The sequence below is a fragment of the Periophthalmus magnuspinnatus genome, chromosome 4, assembly GCF_009829125.3.
Source record: "Periophthalmus magnuspinnatus isolate fPerMag1 chromosome 4, fPerMag1.2.pri, whole genome shotgun sequence".
Lineage (NCBI taxonomy): Eukaryota > Metazoa > Chordata > Actinopteri > Gobiiformes > Gobiidae > Periophthalmus > Periophthalmus magnuspinnatus.
This window is the reverse complement of record NC_047129.1, coordinates 560744-579500: the sequence shown is the minus strand read 5'-3', so window position 1 is coordinate 579500 and position 18757 is coordinate 560744. Positions and strand designations below refer to the sequence as shown.

Here is an 18757-nt window from a genome sequence, read left to right as displayed (position 1 = left end):
GGGTAGGCAGTTAAAAGCCAGAGATGAAAATAAACAACTCACAAGCTTAGAAAGCTAACATTTATCAATGCAAAATGTGGTTATAGTTTATCTATGCCCTTGGTCAATAAGCTGTAAAAAGATGACATTCCAACAATGGCTCATGTGTATTATAAGCCACGTTGTCTTTAGTGCTACACATGGCCAGATCCACAGCGACAGACTGACAAAACATGACTACCATTCTGTGCCTTTTGGGTTAATGATCAAAACCTATCCCTAATATCTGCAGTCCATCTTTAGTCATACACAAGTAACATTTTAAACATAGCAACTACTACAATCTTCCCAGCTCATTCATATTTCTTTTTGAATGAGTATTGTTTATGGTACAATTCTGAACTATATTTCTGATTTGAAATTCCCACAAGTTAGCGTAGCCCGCTTTACAAAGTAGGAGGTCTATAAAGTTTAACTGAGACATTAATTACAGATCAGCATTCATAATACAAATGAATTGAACATATAATGCTTCATCAATCAGTTCTGAATGACTTACGTTGTTGTAGTCCAAACCACAGGACAACAATGCACTCAGACTTGCCCAGTAATTTAACAACAAGTCCAGACCAGGACCCAGGAGTAAACATGGGAACAGGGCTATTACTGAAACAAGTTCAAGCTCACATATGACACCACATAGGGCTGTGTATAGCCTCCTCTTGTGTGAAAGTGGGTTGGATATCTCTATTTTAAAGATACACATGACTGACATTACTCACTGCATTTAAAGATAGATGTTTTCAATATAGTCACAATAGGCATGTCGTGCATACAGTACTCATAATTCATCCAGGGTGGCTTATTCTTGTTGTATTCAATTCAATTCAAGTTTATTTATATAGCACATTTAAAACAACTTCAGCTGTGCTTTACGTTAAAGTCAACAAAAAATAAATACAGATAACACGATACATAGGAAAAGAACAATAAAACACCAAGATATCCTGTCTAGCTAGTATTAAATGCCAGGGCGAACAACTGAACGAAGCTGGACTTTATGACAGAGCTGAGGTCCTCACTGCAGGGCGACAGTAAAAGGACAGAGGCCCAAGCAGTGGGTTATTATCTATTATCTATTAACTAACTTCAAATCAAGTCTCTGTTATTTGTGTTTATGTGTAATGAGCACTTTTTCTTAGCATATAAACTAACTAGTGCCCTACTTATAAAATAGTTTAAAGTAGGCCACTCAAATGGTAGATAAACCCCAAAACACAGAAAGCACATTTATGAGACATATATTAAATTTATTCTATTATTGTGAAATGTTAAGGCATACATACAGATGTCCTTTACAAAGGTTCACAGCAACATCAGAGCGGCTCAACCAGCAAGTGCCAAACCGAACCACAATCGTCCAAAGATATAAGTTAAACACAAAAAGGGTACATCTTTGGCACCATACAAACACAAACAGTAACATAACATACATAATAATAATAGTAAATAGATGAAAAATAATATATTAACATCTCTATCACTTCAAATAGCCATTCATATTGTAAACACATTCCAAGTCACAGTGCATTGACCAGCAATGCAAATACTAGACAAAACCAGCTAGGTAAAAGTGTTTCGGAAGTATAATTGAAATCGTCCAGTCTTAAAATTCCCAAAGCTGAACAGAAGTCGTGTACAATCAACAGGCTCTTACATTTAGCCGAGACTAATTCCTGGTTAAGTCCTCGGAAACAGTCAAATTATATAGAGATAAACTCCAGTTAAGTTTTAGTTGACAATTTACAGTGTGGGTGAGGCTTCGCAAGACAGGAATTCTTGTCGAGAATGCAGGTTATTTTAACAAGAAAGCAAGGGTCAGGTTTTTTCTTTAACGGGAGCATTCCCTCATTTAGGAATGTGAGAAGATTAGGATATGGAAAACTAGACCTCTGTGCAATGCTGTCAATCTGCACTGGGCTATTTTTTTTAGAAGAGAAAGTCCCAAAGACTTTAGGCAGGGCAGTTGCAGTATATTTTAAATAGGGAGGACAACTGTTAATTTAAGATAAATAGGGGGATGCTAAATTTACAGGATGCCACTAGAAAACCAAACATAGAAACCTAGGTCTATGCACATACTTCAACATCACATTACATATGAGCAGCTTTTACAAATATAAATAAAACATGTATAAAATAACATACGTTAACTGTACATCAGCAGTCATAATGCTGAGTAGTGTCCCGGTACCTTTAAGGACTCTTGTTTTTTACAAAATTGTGCAGAAAATGTGGAGGAAAGTCCAGCTCTCCTCTCACATAAAAGTCAGTCATTAGTTATCAATGGCATTTTGGGAACGCCGTTGTCTGATGTTTTATAAATCAGTCAAAATTTTGCTGGAGGGAGGAGTTCTGTCTTTTAAATAAGAATTTCAACCACTTCTGATTCTGCAGGCTTGGCTTTCGGCTCTTCTGTAGATTCTTCTGTAAAAATAAAATAAGGAAACTTTAGAGGTTGTTGTCACATTGCTGAGATACAATATTTATAGCCTGGTAAATACAAGAGCCAAGAAGAATTTGTGTATTTCATTTTGTATACCATGTTAAAAGACTAATTTTGACTTTTAACGTAAGTCAGAGCATTGTATATTTTGGTCACAATGCACTAAGCACTATTAAACAATGGTTAATAAAACTTGTAGCATCTATCCAAAAAACACCCACAAATTATACACATAGCCCCATGTTGACCATTCTGACCTTCAATTTAAAGTTGGACTTAAGAAAAGACCAGTGCTGATTTATAGATGCAGTATTAACACAGCTTGTCAGTAGCTTGTATTGAGGTGCCAAAGGTCGAAACATGCCACCCACCAAAAGCGTCTGCTGCCTCGGATTCCTGGGGCATGTCGGCTTCTGTCTCCTCGTGGGACGCCTCGCTTTGGGTGCCCCTGTCCCGTCTGAGAACTGCAGTCTTGGGTATCAACAGCAGAGCCCCGCACGCAGCACCTGTCTGGTCATCTGATAGGCTCTTGTTTGCTGCAAAACAAGACAAAGACCCGGTTCAATTATGCGTCCCATTTTTACTCTCAACATCTGCCTACACGATATCTTCCCATGGTTATTCTGGAGGGGCTATTCTTGAACGAGAGATGATATGCATTCCAGTTTAAAACGTCTATTTACGTTTGGGGCTTGTCTCCTAGTTCCTGATTTTTTTAGATGTGTACATTTTGGTCTGGCGTCTCCAGGCCGTCTGCCAGTTGTCGCTTGATACATTTGTTATAGTAAAAATATCCAAAATTCCCCACTAGTGCATGAAATATCAACCTTTAGACAACCTTCAGAGACTACTTGCCAAGCAGCATAAACTCAAAGTTATTTCATTTAGCATGTAGCTATATTGTTAGTTAGTAGTTAGTTGCTACTCCCCTTATTTCACCATTCTGTAATTATTTATTTACTGCTAATACTACTACTACTATACTGACCTTTGATCTCTGTGCTGCTGGACACAGTGTTGATGGATGGGACGGAGCGGGCCAATCGCAGCCCTTGTTTCTCGAGTCGCCCCTGCTCCAGTTTGGACCTCTGGTGCAGGACTTTGATCACAGCGTCTTTCTCCAAGAGCTGAGCATGGAGCGCCCGGATCCTAAACATAAGACAGGGCAAAATGTTTAACAAATGACCAATAATTCAAATTGTAAAAAGTATCAAGGTAGCGAATGTGAGAGCCCTATCAATACAAAGAACTAGTTTCACCTCTGTCTTACTGGATTACACATCATCGCTTGAAAATAGAAACACACATACCTGTTCTCCATCTCCTGGTTTCTGTGATTGGCCAATGGCAAGTCTTCATTGAAACTGCTGTTTGGTGATGTCCGAGGTGAATGCTTGATAATAGTAGTATCCCTGAAAACAAAATAAAATCAGTGATTTCGTACACCAATATATTTAAATCATATTTTGTGCAGTCAGAAGTATGGCGGTCTCTTACCTCTGTGCAGCAGCCGTAGCAGCAGCGTCCATGGCGAACTTCCTCATGGTGCTTTCCTCCAGGTATTTCTGCTCCCATTTTGTGATATCAGCTTCAAGGGCCAAAATCCTCTCCTCCTTCTCCCTCAGCTGCTGCTCCAATGTAGACGCACTGACCTCAGACGATGTGGTGGTATTTGTCTGCTTCTAAAAATAAAATCAAAAGTATATAATTCACGTCATTTATTTGAAAAAATCTATTACAATTACTAGTTTAACAATCCTGACCAATAACCATTATAACATGTATCTTGGACAAATATACTTTAGTCAATCCCATGCATTACGCCATTGGTTTTACCTGTTGCGCTCTCAGACTCTTCAGCTCCTGCTCAAGTCGTGTGCGCAGTCGTAGTTCCAGCGTCTCCCGTTTCTCACAGGCGGCCTGCAGTTGGGCCAGGGAGCTCTGCAGACCTTCTACCTTCTGAACGTAGGCCCTCTTCCGGTGCAGTTCCTCCTCCAGAAGTCTGTTCCTGGTCTGGGCAGAGGACAGGGCCTGCTCCAGGACATCCCGCCTCCTCTGGGCTTCCTCCGCAGACACACGCAGAGCCAGGACCTGCTTCTCCAAACGCTCCCTCTCTCGCTGCTGCTCCTCATCTGAAACACAAGAATATAGAGAAAGGTATTGTTAGTCAAATGTTGTTGAATTGTTGGATAGAAAGTGTATGCATAGTATATGGAATAACTGTCGCACAATGGATCGAGTGTTTGCCCATTAAGAAACTGGTTCAAGCCTCAAGCACATACTGCGTTCTTAGGAAAGACACTTCAGTCACATTACCTCTATAATCAAAATATAAACTGTAAAATGTATAGATGATGAATGGGAAAGGAAGGGCATCTGGCATTTAAAAGAACAAATTTGAAAAAAAAAAAGAAAAGAAACAAGTCCATCCAAAAGCTGAAATACACCTGCCATGCAAACTATAAAAAAGCTTTATCCTTGATTAAACTAATAGACACTAAATCCATTTCAACGGTGATTGTGCCCGTTTAAAATGAGGTTGATTACACAACATTAGTGCATGCCTGTGCGGGGGAATGCAGACTTCCTCTTATCCACTTACGCACACAGGCATAGCTTTGTGCTGCGAGCGACCCTGGAATGCCCCAAGTAAACAAGCAGCTCAAAATATAATTCACCTCAAGTCTGCCCTTAAGAAATTATATAAAGATTACATCCTATTATTGAAACAAAGTGTACACTGGGACTGTGCCAAAAAAATACAGAACATAAAGCACCTATAGAAGATGGTTGATACAAGGGAAGAAAAGGTAGTTTATATTGTATAGAAGTATGTTTGATGTTTGTGTAGTATAAGAAGTTGTGGTGTAGTAGCAGTAAAGACAAATCAAAAAGATACAGACACGTAATATGTTATAATCTTTTTGTATGAATGTAAATTAAAAAGCCCTATTTATCTCAGTACTAATTCAATCAATAAACAAATGTACAACATTATACAACCGCAAATGAACTCATTACAACTTGACTTATTGTCCAAATGAGTCCACATACACCTCAGGCTAACATTCCTCCACGCTTTGAATTTTCTGATTTTACTGTGAAGAGGACTAAAACCTTGGAAATATCCCTGGAGCACTCACACAGATTAACCCATTAGTCAAAGTGCAGCCCAAACAAGGACAGAGGCCAGGCTAGGGGTCATGCTGTGCTGGTGTCCCAGACAAATTAGTTCCCCCTTAGAGAAAGAAGTCAGCAGTGATCATGCAAATCAAAGAAGGGAGGGAGGAGGAGTGAGGAGAGGGGGTGTCACTAATGCTGGAACAGCCTGAAATACTCGCAAAAATCCCAGGAATTCAGGGCACATTTGTTTTTGCGATGAAAAGTGTCGAGTGAGATAGAGAAATGTTTGTGTTTGTAGTTTTATAACAGACTTAAACCAGAAAACCAATCAATGAAATCCATGATGTGTGAAACTGGCTATACTCATCTGAATAGGCTAATCATGTGAAAGTACATTGATGAATGAACTTACTTTGCTCTAGGAGTTTGACAAAGACGTGGTGCTTGGGGTCTGAGCTCTCTGCTTCCTTGGTCACTCTTTGCTTGGTTGCAGACTCCAGTTGTTCTGTGAATGTGATTAGATAATGGTCAAACTGTTGGTTTTCAGATTCTGCAATAGGATAATACCATTCTTTCATATGGAGACAAAAGCCAGGAATCCAGTGTCAATGATATTACAAAGCAAAGTCCATTTATTGAACCTGATCATTTACATTAGTGATCAAGTCTATTATGTCACCCTTTATATCTCCCAAAACACAAAATCAACATAATATCAAGTTTTTATCCTTCCCCGTCACATCAGTTTATAGAATGTTGTGCTGTGATGAAATATTAAGGTTTAGGTGCAAGTGAATAAAACCCCCCTTACCTCTCAGATCTCTGTTAAAGTCATGTAGCCTCTTGATTTCAGCCTCCAGTTTGTTTCTCATTGTTTTCTCCAGATTCTCCCTCTTGGCCGACCCCTTCATCAGAGTGTCATAGGCCTCAGAGATTCTCTGGATCTCCACTTCCAACTGCAAGACACAAGAGACTGGAGTTATCACAACACATCTAGACAGATTTTTTGTTTTTATCAATGAATGTTATGAAACTCATGAAAGTCAGTTTGTTTTAAAGCCTCCGGGCCAATGTCTTCCTCAGTAACTTATACAGGGATGCTACATTCCACAGTGAACACTTGTAAGCCTCAGGTGTCATGGCACAGAGCCGAGACGTTTTACAAGACAAAGAATGTGCCGAGGCTACAGCAGAGGTCCTGTGTCACAGAAAAGGGGTGTGTGTCTGCACCTCTCCACACAAACCTGCTCTATCTGCATATTTCCAAACAGTCGCTGTGACATTTTGAACATGTGTGAAAAGGAAGCACCCCACAGTCCCACACCTGTGACCTCACCTTCTGTAGTCGGGACGCCTTCTCTGTCACCACCTCCAGCTCCTTCCTCAGATGCTCGTTTTCCTTCTGCAGCGCCTCACTCTGGGGGGAGGGGGCCTGGGGGGGCTGGGCTGACACATACCTGTAACACAGAGAGGTGTTAGAGATTGTCTTAAGTCATGACACTTATGAGAGAAACCTGATTGTGCTGTACCTGTGTTGGGAATAGAATGGAGGTGGCTCTTTGTAGTACTGTCCCTGTGTTTCCTGCGAGTGGCTAAGCATGTATCCGGGCAGTTTGGTGGGACAGGGGTACTCTGGAGGGGGTGCTCTCTGCTCCACACACTGGGCTGGGATCCCAGTGCCGTAGAGCTGAGGATAGCTATGAGAGGACGGCATGGGCTGCTGTCGGGCAGCGTTCCTCTCCAGAGAGAGCTGCATGAGGCGCTCGCTGAGGGAGCGAACGTGCTCCCTCTTCACATCCCACTGGTCCTCAGGACACAGATCCAGGCCTTTCTGTGAGATGAGGAGTCGGGCCTCCTCGTATGTGGGCAGCTCCTCAGTATGGAGGTGATACAATGGGCTCTCCGACAGGCCCTCTCCCTGGTACTCTTCTCCCTGTGGCTCTTGCCTTGTGTTCATGTAAATGTATGGGCTGTCGTCCTGGGAGAGACTTTCCAGAGAGGACCGGGGGCTTCCTGTGCCTCCTCCACTACTGTTACTGCCCCCACGCAAGGCCTGCTGCTGGATGGCCAGCAGAGTGCGGGCATCGCTCATGTTGGCATAACGCAGCTGTTCCTGGATCAGCCGGTGCAGGACTGTGCCAGAGGAGTCCTCTGCTGTTCTCATGTCAGTGATGTTAACAAGGTGCTTCTACAGGAACTATGGTCAGACCTAAAACAATGATAAAAAAGAATCAGAAACTGCTCAGCATGTCACAATGCTAAAAATGAATATTTCTTTACATTTGTTTATGCTGCTATAACCCTATACAATATAGGGTATTGTGATATTTATCAATTTAATCTATTCACAAAAGTGTACTAAAGTGCACCAACAGAGGTGGTGGAGAGCAGCAGCCTTCAGCATGAATGACATGCTGGACAGTGCAGCGGTGAAGTACATGAGTTGTTTCTGGAAATACCCTTGTCAATGATGTCAACCCAGATCCTGTTTTATAGGCTAAGACTGCTCTCAGACGCATAACTTTATCCAGACCCACGCTCCTAATGCAAAGTCTATAAACATCACAGCCTCACCACATTACACGTGAATAAAACACTAATAACCGCTTGGACAGTCTTAATCCTCACACTGTCCATAATCTAAATCGAGTTCAGCAAGTCAATAAAAAAAAGTTAATGTAGCCTATAAGTAAAAGTATAAATAAAGAAAAGATACAATGAACAAGTAACTATACAGTTTCTTAGTACAAGTTACAAGCAAGCGCGCCACAAGAAACTGCGTTACGCATCTAAGACACAGCACAAATGTGTGGAAAAAACATGTAAACGTTACCTGTTTATCTTATAATAACATCCCCCGTCTGATAAAAGCCCGTATAATCTCCAACAATAGTTTCCTTTTCAGTTGAGGTAAATCCACGCAGAGCTCGCTCGCTGCTAGTGCTTCTTGCTCCGTATTTCCATGTACGTTGTGTGCGCGCCGTGCGTCCTGAGCAGACTGAGCAGCTCTGAGCCTCACAGCGCTAATAAATAACTGAGAGGCGATTGTTCCGCTGCGGCAGGAATGAGAGGAATGTGAGCGCTCCAAGTCCCCGTGGGATCAAAAGCAGCGTGCGTAAAGAGAGAGAGAGAGGGAGCGCAAGGGGGAGGAGGAGGAGCTACTACGGGGGGTGGCACAGCTCAAAAGCAGAAAAAATGGATGGAGAGAAACGGCAGTATTTCAGCTGGCAACTAGTGTCATGTAAAAGAGCCGCTGGTGGTGCGCTTTGTCTGTGCGGATTGTGCGTAAAAGAGATTTAAGGCCATACACTTTTAAATGTTGCGCAGGAATGTTATTGTGAGGGAAAAGGCAAGGAGAGGAGAATTAAAGCATCACCACGAAGTCAGCGTGTGTCTGTGAAGGCAAAAAGACTTGTATCCACGACTGTAAATAGCCTGTGACGTAAAACAAAGGCTCAAAACCCAACTGTAGTTTAGAGATTTCATTGTTAATTCAACGTGTTACTTGTGTTTGCATGTTTTTAATCTTATGTGAGGAATGAAACAATTATGAATTATTCTTTTCACTGGTGTGAATTTGAGTTATAGTTTTCCAAAGTTTGTTTTTACATTTATTCATATACATTCCTGATACTTTGCTTTGGATCTTTTCAACCATAGTCCATAGATTTTACTTCCAGGTTGAATTATAGTAACTCTGGCTATAGGTTGAAATGGCAAGGTCATTCACATGGGTTTCCTTGGGCCATCTGTGAGGGTTATAATTAGTAGGTATTGCACATTTTTGTTTTTTAATTGGATGTTGCTCAGGTAACTAAGCTGGAAAGGAAGCAGAGAATTAAGGCTTCAGTATGACACTGTTGAACGAATGAAACAACAAATTACACCGATCAGCAAAGTCAAATAGAATAGAAATGGTTGGATAATATAGGACAATATAAATTTGACATATTATTGTATCTCGGGTTGGTTTCTGCCATTGTTATCTATAGATATTCAAAGCAGAAAACCAGTTTGAAGATTAAATTCCCAAAATCTATACAAATGATGCCCTGTTATTCCCTAATTTACTAGATAAAAATGAACAAAAACTAAAGAACATTGTCTTTAATCCAAGACACATGTTGCCCCCCTTTGCCCTAATTGCAGTGATAACCATAATCATATAATCCAAACTGGATTATTGATTTTAGTGGCACATCCCTTTGTTTGCTGGGCTCTAGTAAATGTGTAAGCCGGGGCCCGTGCCGGATAATTGCGGAGTGTGTGTCGTTGAGCGTGTGGATGTGGTGGGAGGGGTCCTGCCTGCCAGCTGTCCCACTCAAATCCCCTACTCCCCTCCTTTAAAACACAGCACTGAGAGAAGCATTGTTCTGCCCCAAAAAGACAGACATGAGGGGGCTGCCATCTGCCGTGCTCCCCTCCACTGCTCCAGCTCCACACGCACAATTTAGATACACAAACATGAGTGTATGAGGCATCAGCTGGACCAGGGAGGAGGGGCAGTCACAACATAAAGTGCTGTTTGGGCAAGTTTGGGAGAGTTGTTTTGGGTGAACTGGACAGTCTTCCATATGAAAAAATGGCATTTTCTTGTGGCTTCATATGTATAAGATGACAAAAAATTAAATCTAAAAGTAAAAACAAAAGATCTCTATGAAGACAAGCAGATTCTGGACCCCACCTATGCTACTTGCTGACAAGAAATGACTATATACATGACTATATACCTGTTAAGTAATAAAAAAGGGCTATACTAAACATAATTACTAAAGGTTCTTTGGACAAAGTCTTCTGTCTACGCCTATCACCCTGTCCATACTCCATACATGCACATAAGGCATGGGGGTTGGTCCTATTGTCCTCATAATGGTTTTGTTAAGATCCGTTTGAGGAGGGTAAACAGAACTCCGCCAAACACAAACTGCAGGTGATCAGACACAGGTATAGTCCAGCTGCTCATTTACATTTCAGTTACAGCAGTTACAGACGGAAAACGCCCCACGTTGCTCTCAACAGGTTTGGACAATTTCTATATTTAGGTCACTGTCACAAGGGATTTTATACACCTGAATACTTGTAGGTTAATGTTAAACAAAGATGGCGTTTATGCACAAATGTTGTCCAATGAGAGTAAAGCTTGTAAGAAATAAAACAATGCAAAAATCCATTAATCTAATCTAATCTTCATATTATTCAAACCAGGTCCAATTTTGATCTTAAAAGTTTGCTTGATCATAGCATTACGATGTTAGAAGGCACTTTTAAAACATGTATAAAGTGATTAAATTGATTCAGTGTGTACTTTACTCATCAGATGTTTTTGGCCAGCAGATTTAGTTGGAGATTAAACATTACAGTGCAGTGTGAAATGGTGTAAAAAGCATGAAGTGATATTCAATAATTTACCATAATTTAGAATTAATGAATTAATCTCACTGTAATATACAATGTGTGTAACCTAGTCCTTATATACCATCTCGTAGCAGTCGTTTCTTTACTTATAGGACCGTCCCCAACTCCAGTCCCACTCATCTTTGGCCTCCACGCTGTAAAACTGATGAACATTATATAAACCATGGCACACGCTGACTCAGACATAAACTGGAGCAACACATTCCACTGATTCTCCTCTCCCTGTAGACAATATATCATTTTTTTTGTATTTATTAGATCAGAGTAAATGCACAAAAACATTACCCACAATTCATCACAATTGCAATAAAAATGTACTGAGTAGATTAACTCAAAAACTCAGCGTTGGATCAACATTAAATAGTTGCATCATATAAAGGTCAAACAATTTTTACAGTTTTTTTTTTACTATCCAACTGACCTGAATGTCGAAGGGAAAGCTCAATCTTATCTGTATTATTAGGGTATTTTGTTTTTAAATAAGCCCAATGTTTACATCCATGTTTAATGCAAATATATGCAAATCTACGGCTAATTAACTGTCCTATAGCAGAAGAACAGTGGGGAGGCTTGGGTAAACATGGTCAAATCTAATGAAGTAACAGCACACGGGCAAACAGAACTATAAAACATGATGTCAACAGCAGAGTCCTTGGTAAAGTGTTGGATTACTCAGGGCTAAAGTTGTTTAAGGGGTTGGGTCTTGGGTTAATCTTGGGTTTGGTCAAGTCTATAGCTGTTTAGTCCCAGTTTAGGATAACCCTTAATAACTGCACCTGCGCTGTACTCGATGTATTTGAGCTAAACTTGTCGGGCATATATATTATAAACAGCTCTTGACGTCAAAATGTCAGCTGCGTCGTTTCTGCATTTAATTATAAAGCATTTTATTGTCTGATTATCAGGAAGTGCACATTAGTTGTATGCTAGTTGTTAACTTTACCATGATGGAAAAACTCTGCTTTGTCTCTGAAGGTTGTGAAAAGTTATAAACTCACTGTGGTGAATAGGATGCTCACAATGCATAAGATAAGTGAGGAATTTTGGACCACTGCAAACCCTTATGTTTAATGCATTTTAATACGTAAAAATCGGGTACAGTACCTTTAATGCTGTAAATACTGTGGTTATCATCAAGTGTTACTTAATCTAATCCCTTTATAGTTTGCATTTTTAGTATTAGACCGTCTTTAATTATTATAAAATACTATTCCAAAACTTCTGCTTACTTGTTTTCTTTAGTTTTTTTTTATGGTATCACCAATTTTCCATGCAGTCAGTAGACTTTCTGTAAATTGTAAATACTTTCTTTAGAACACAGTCATAAAAAAAGAAAAAGAAAATGTCAAAAATACTCATACATTTTATCCATGATACAGAGTACATTCACGGTAAATCTCAAAGTGCTGTAACAACACAAGATACTGCACATTTTCATTTAAACTCCAGCAGAGAAGTGCGTATCACCCATGTCTGCAGTATTCCCAATTGTATCACCTCATATTGCCAGCACAACACATTCCCATCCCTCCTCTTTCTTTTCTCTGCCATATCCACAAATAATAAATGACCTATAGGCACAGATCCATGTGCAGGAAATGCCCTGGGCCACAGTTTAAACCAGTGTCATTTGAGCCCCTCTGAAACTATTAACATCCCGGGATGAGAGGGCCGGTAGCGAGGCAGGAGAGGTGGTTTTAAGGTGGGACCGTCCTGGCGCTGCAGCTCATCCCTTTGTTTGGATTCAGAAGAGGAAATGGTCGCATTCTTCGCATTAACATGACCATAGGCTGGAGCAGGCCTGCAGTCTGTTGTTTTTGTTTTGGGGGGGATACAGGGGTGCGACCACAAACCAGAAGAATAATAGGAGGAGGGAGAGCACTGAATATCTTAGGGTGTCCCGGTTCTTCATACATACATTCCTCAGTAAAATGGAGCGACACAAAACCAAATTAGAATCAAAAGCAATAGGTGAATGCAATTAAATGTATTTGAGCTAAATGTGTCTCCCCTCAGTACAGATGTATTGTATAAATTCATCCTCTGAGTACTGTTCTCATCTCATCAGGGTGAATAAATAGGATGCTCTGAACTAGACCACTGCAAACCATTTAAAACTAGTTCTGTGTTTCATATTTTTAAGACAGGTGCATATATGTCATCCGTAATGTCGCTTGTACTTTTACTTTCTTATTATTTGACTTTGTTGTATTTTTCAGTTTTGTTGGTATGTGTGTTATCTTTATGCAGTGATGGAAGAAGTACTCAATTTTGTTACTTAAGTAAAAGTACCAATAATGTAACAAAAAATCCTCAAGGAAAAGTAAAAGTATAACATGAAAAAATCTATTTCTAAAAGTATTAACGCATCCCTTTAAAAATGTACTTAAAGAGTAAAAAGTAAAAGTCACAGCTGTTTTTTATTCGTATATTGTTGTTCGCTTTAACCCCTCGGCCTTCATCCACTCTCAAAAAGTAATAAAAAATACTTCCAGTTTAAAAATGCAGTAGTAGTAGAAAGCACAGATACTGCTCTCAAATGTAGTGAAGTGAATGTAAAAAGTATCCACTGTAAAATGTACTTCAGTAAAGTACAGATACCTGAAATTTGTACTTAACGGCAATACTTTACTGCTTTTATTCTGTTACGTTCAGCCACTGTCTGTATGTTATTTGTATTTTCTATTTGTCGTATATTGTTGTTATATGATGGTTTAAGTTACACATATTGTCACTTTTTACATACTGTTGATCATAGAAAGGTCTAACACAAGTATAACACAGAAGTTTTCAAGTAAAAGTAGCCTTGTTGGTTCTTTTACCAGTAATTTCATGTAAAGACACAACAAATCAAATACTGCTGCATATCTATTTATTCCATTTATTATGCAGCAATACATATTCCATTGAGCAGTTGAGTAATTCACTTATCCAGGAAGCTTCAAGACAAAAGTCAGCCAATAAAAAAATCTAAAAACACGATAACTGAATCACAAAAACAATGTAAATACTAGATACTCATTGCATATAACGTGTAAGTACTTTAGACCTTTATTTATTTCCTGTTTGACGTATGTTAGCAGACTTGTTTGTCCCTAAACAGGAGCCTCCATCTTTCCCCAGAACTGACCGCGGCTCTACTCAGAACTGCTGCTCCACCTGTAGCTCAGAAACTCTCCGCTTCAGCAGAAAAGTCAACACAAGCCGTGGACAGTAAACACGAGACAAGACGGACGCCAAACAAGCAGCATTTTAAGAAAGTCTCCAGTTAGTCCTGAGAAACAACATTTTAAATCAAGCAATTTGAAGAGGAAAAACTTGTACTTGAAAGGTGTAGAACTACAAAACAAAACATGAACCGACAAAAAAGCTTAACGTAGTTCTGTGAAGCAACCGAAAGTCAAACAAGTAGCAAATGTCTCGTCACTGCTCTAGAAAAAACAAGTAACAAGTGGAACAAATAGGCCTGTCACAGTAATCACTATATCGACATATCATTCAATATATTATGCATGGAACAAAATTTTTGGGGGGTTAAAATGTCTTGTGGTTTATTTTTGGTTGTTTTTGCTACAGTACAATAAGATTTGAGCTGTAGAAGGTTGAATTATGAACTAAAATGACACAAACTAATGACTTAAGTGTTGCATTCATTTATACAGCTTGACAATTATTTAGAATTATTTTTTATTTTATTTTATTTTTTATTTTTTCTTAAAAATGTGTTATTGTGACAGGCCTGGTAACACGTATGGAAGTTTATGATTACGTCTTATCAACCTGTATAATGAGGAATACTGTGATTGTTGCTTCTAGTCACACTGTTCACAGATGTTAAGTGAAGTACATACATTTGAGGTTTGTTAAAAAAGTGAGTGAAACTTTCTTAGTCCTTAAAAGTTCTCCAAAGGCTGACATACCAATAGTCTTCTACACTCTTAAGGGACATTCTCTGAAAATAACCCTGTGGTCACAAGGTTGGATCTAGTGATACTACTGAAGTCCAAAAACCAATTTGCCAATTCGACACGCCGCTTGAAGAATTCTAAAAACTGCCAATCAAAACCCGACTGTTAAGTAGCCTTTTGGAAATGATAAATGTGAAAATATATAGTTCATTGAGGGTAACTGAGCCATGCTTAACACTGGAATAAGATATTTTTGTCATTTGTACAAAGAGTTAAGGCTACATGCTCAAGTAACTGAAATTAATTGACAGACAAGTTGGTACAGAACCCAACAGTAGGCCTAAATCACTTTAATGTTACTATACTTTGCATAGATCACCTCAAAATTTGATATAGGCCTTACATAGGTTCAGTTAGAAGGTTGTGAACATCTGCAGAGGTCACGCAGGTCTGATAGTTATCTTCGCTCTCTCTCTCTAAATTTGCCTAAACAAATTAGCACTGGCTCCTTCATTCAATAAGATGCTTTTAGTGGAGCAATAGTATTGACTTACACGGGCTGACACTGCTGGAGGATGATATTATCTACATTGATTTATATTGATCTGCTCAGTTGTGCTGAAAAAGGACACTTTAATTACAAATCCGGGTCTATTGTGCAAAATGTTAAATACTGAAATGTATACAGGTTTTGGTTATTTTTACCTCTGCTCTGGCCTCTGAAAGTTGTGAAAAGTGCTTGTAAACTCATTGTGGTGAATAGTTAGAGTGTTCAGAATGCATAAGGCAAGTGAGGAATAACTTTGGACCACTGCAAACCATCAACAGTGGTACTTTACATTATCAGTTCTAGCCCTAATTTTATCATCCAGATTATATTTAAAAATTTTCATAGAGCGAATGTTTTTTTTGTAAATAAATGCATTCACCTCAGTTCATCAGTTCAATTCAGCTGCTGCCTTCAGACAAACAGTCAGTGAATCTTTGGCCAACAGAATCAGCCATTGTTTGAAGGTGTAAATCACTTATTATTCTTCAAAGGCCTGTGCAAATGAACTGGGCTTGTCTTCACTTCACTCCTCTAACTCTTCCCACACACACAAACCCAGATACCAGATTAAGGTTTCAAAATAGATCGTACAGCTTTTGTTTATTTTCCTTCATTGTAAGAAATGAAAGCCATGTTATGTGATCACTGACGTCTATTATTGAGAAATCTCTGAGAGCGTAAAGTTAAATTTTCCTATTCAACAAAAACAATCGGGCTGTGTTTGACTCACAACAAGGATCTGTGTCAACACAAAACATTGGCTTTCTTTTAAATGGATGAGCTCATAGTTTGAATGCAGGTCTTGTGTTTATTGAAAATATCTTATCTGGGAAAAAAATCAGAGAAGAATGAAGTTCCAACTCAGATAAAGATTATGGAAAAATGTGCTTAAATCAATCAAACTACTACAACAAAACAACTACTAAAACTGTTATACTTTAAACTATTGCACCTCTTTCTTCAATGGTCATTACTGTTACTGCAGCCAAAAACATATACGGTCACACTGCTACTTATTACTTCATACATAACTGCAAATATAACTACCATCACTGCATAAACTGTACTTCACTCAACTGTTTGTTACCTTGTTTAACAGTAAACCTTTACTACCATCACTTCCATTACTATTTCATTGGTACTTGTACTTCGGCCTGCTACCATAAGTACTATATCAACTTATCGTTCAATATATGAAAGCTGGAACTATATATTTTATGCTCACTATTTACCATCTGTTCATTTTCTTTGTAAAAGTAGGCGGATTTTTGTTATTTTAGTTGTAATATGATAAGATTTGAGCTGTAAAAGGTTGAGTAAGTCACTTCCGCGGCCAACTGTTGGTTCATTCTGTTATTTATTTGACACAACTCATGCCTCTAAATGATACTGTGTGTAAAAATGTGTTTACTGGGATTATCCTGTCATCAAGGAATGGAACGGGCTTCCAGAAAATCTTAAGAACATAGCAGATTATCATAGCTTTTCAGGGGCACACTTGTACTTGTACACACTTGTACATTGTCTTTTGTATTGTACTTTTTATATGTGAATTGTTTTTGTTTTTTTTTATGTTTGTGACACCAAGGACTACAGATGGAAATGAGCATTTTGCTAAATCTGGTGCAGCCATCTTTTTTAATGTATCTGCACACTGTCCTTCAAATAAATAAATAAATAAATAAATAAATTGTTATTGTGTCAGTGTCATAAAATAGTTTCAATATTATTATTTATGGTTATATTTCTCTGTAGCAATACATTTTGCTTCAAAATCTGTTACCGTGACAGGCCTACTTGTACTAGTGCTACAGTACGACTACTTACCAAAGTTTAAATATATATTAGAATAACTTGCTTGATTTAATAATATACTTTAAGTGTAAAATAAACCTTTCCCTAAGATGAAATGGTGCTCCGTCTTTCTTACAGCTGTGTGAGTGAAATGTCTTGGTCAATGACAGTGTGCGTTTGGATGAGATACATTTTAATTCTAAATGTACTTCAAAGTATAAGGAGCACCTAATCCCGTAAATTTCAAACCATCCAAGTTACCCCACAAGACTCATGTTGTAACCTATGAAGAATGTGACAAACAACGCAGGCCTGTTTATTCAAGTCCATGCTGCAACCATTAAAATAAATAGCTGAGCCTGTTTAAGGTCGTGATATTGGATCAGATCTGCAGTAATGATGTTGCTATTGTGCGTGGGATCGAGCTGCAAGCTGTGGCGGCAGATGTTTAAAGGAAACAAAGCAGAGACGGCCTCTTCTGTCTTGCCCTGAAGCACAAGGGCAGAGGCACCTGTCAGCTCGCCAGATGGACACACTACACCCACCAGGAATGTGCGGGGATGCCAGCAAAGCAGCGCCATGCTAATCAACAATAGACATAGATCCTGCACGGGTTAGTGAACCTGAATATATTATTATGTGAGTATGTCGTATGTGTGATATTCAGTATATGCAAGTCCCAGGCTAGAAATAAGTTTAGCTAATTTATTTAACAAACACAGCACTTCTAAAACACTTAATAGACAACAGGCAATTTAGTAAAGGCAAATAAAATGTCCAGTGCTATTCCGAACAACAAAACGCACACAAAGCAATATTTCCAAATACAAAACACAGCAGATTAAATAGATTTATTAATAAAATGAAACATAGCAGTGGGATAAAAAACAAAGTGTGTGACAAATATAAAATCTGACCAAGTTTTTTCACCAAAGGTTGAGTTCAAAATGTTTGTACTCCTCTTTCTTTGAGTTAACACCCACGAATCAAGTGCTTAGTGAAACTTCTAACCATGTTGTGAACGGCTGGAGGTAGTTTGTTTTATAAAGAGCACAAGCTCTGTTTGGTGTCCATGTGCTGCAAGAGACAAACTGCACGGAGTGAAAAGCATCATTACACACGGCACTATGAGACTTCGCCTATGGATGGTCATGTCTACTCCTGCTACAACTTATCTCGTTACATATGAGCCATGGAAACACAAACAAATCTTAGTAAAATATTTGGGAAAATATGCTGGAGACAATTAGGTAACACACCCAGGCCAAGTTACAGGTCAAATCTGTGAAGAGGCAAGGCTCCTTACCCTAATAATATATGTTTTTATTTATGAGCAATAAAAATTACTTCGAATAATGTTACACAGTAAATCTTTTAAATATGAATGGGCATGGCAGGTATCTGAAGCTATCTATGGTGGTCTATGGTCTGGACATGCTTTTGTCCTGATGTAAAACCAGATTCAGCCTTGCTTAAGTTCAA

At 38.9% G+C, this 18757-nt stretch overlaps 2 protein-coding genes across 2 annotated transcripts in view; one reads left to right on the top strand and one right to left on the bottom strand.

Annotated features, from left to right (window-relative positions):
- zbtb11 (zinc finger and BTB domain containing 11) overlaps positions 1-18757 on the top strand; it is a 505104-nt gene that overhangs the window by 373239 nt on the left and 113108 nt on the right. The window lies entirely within an intron of this gene.
- amotl2a (angiomotin like 2a) lies at positions 1269-8720 on the bottom strand. The gene is made up of 11 exons (XM_033965588.2): positions 8442-8720; positions 7138-7817; positions 6945-7065; positions 6420-6564; positions 6021-6113; positions 4322-4617; positions 3983-4167; positions 3796-3897; positions 3474-3634; positions 2857-3021; positions 1269-2466 (listed from the first exon to the last, which is right to left on the bottom strand). The coding sequence occupies exons 2-11, from the start codon at positions 7770-7772 to the stop codon at positions 2402-2404; spliced, it is 1968 nt and encodes a 655-aa protein (XP_033821479.1). The 5' UTR covers positions 7773-7817; positions 8442-8720; the 3' UTR covers positions 1269-2401.

What these genes read in the sequence shown, in the direction of transcription:
- amotl2a (XM_033965588.2), bottom strand. Translation starts at nt 7,772, where the DNA reads ATGAGAACAGCAGAGGACTCCTCTGGCACAGTCCTGCACCGGCTGATC. An exon ending in AGGCGTCCCGACTACAGAAG is followed by an intron (nt 6,565 to 6,944) that starts GTGAGGTCACAG and finishes TGTGTCTTGCAG; the next exon opens with TTGGAAGTGGAGATCCAGAG. An exon ending in CAGCAGCACAGAGATCAAAG is followed by an intron (nt 3,022 to 3,473) that starts GTCAGTATAGTA and finishes CTTGTTTTGCAG; the next exon opens with CAAACAAGAGCCTATCAGAT.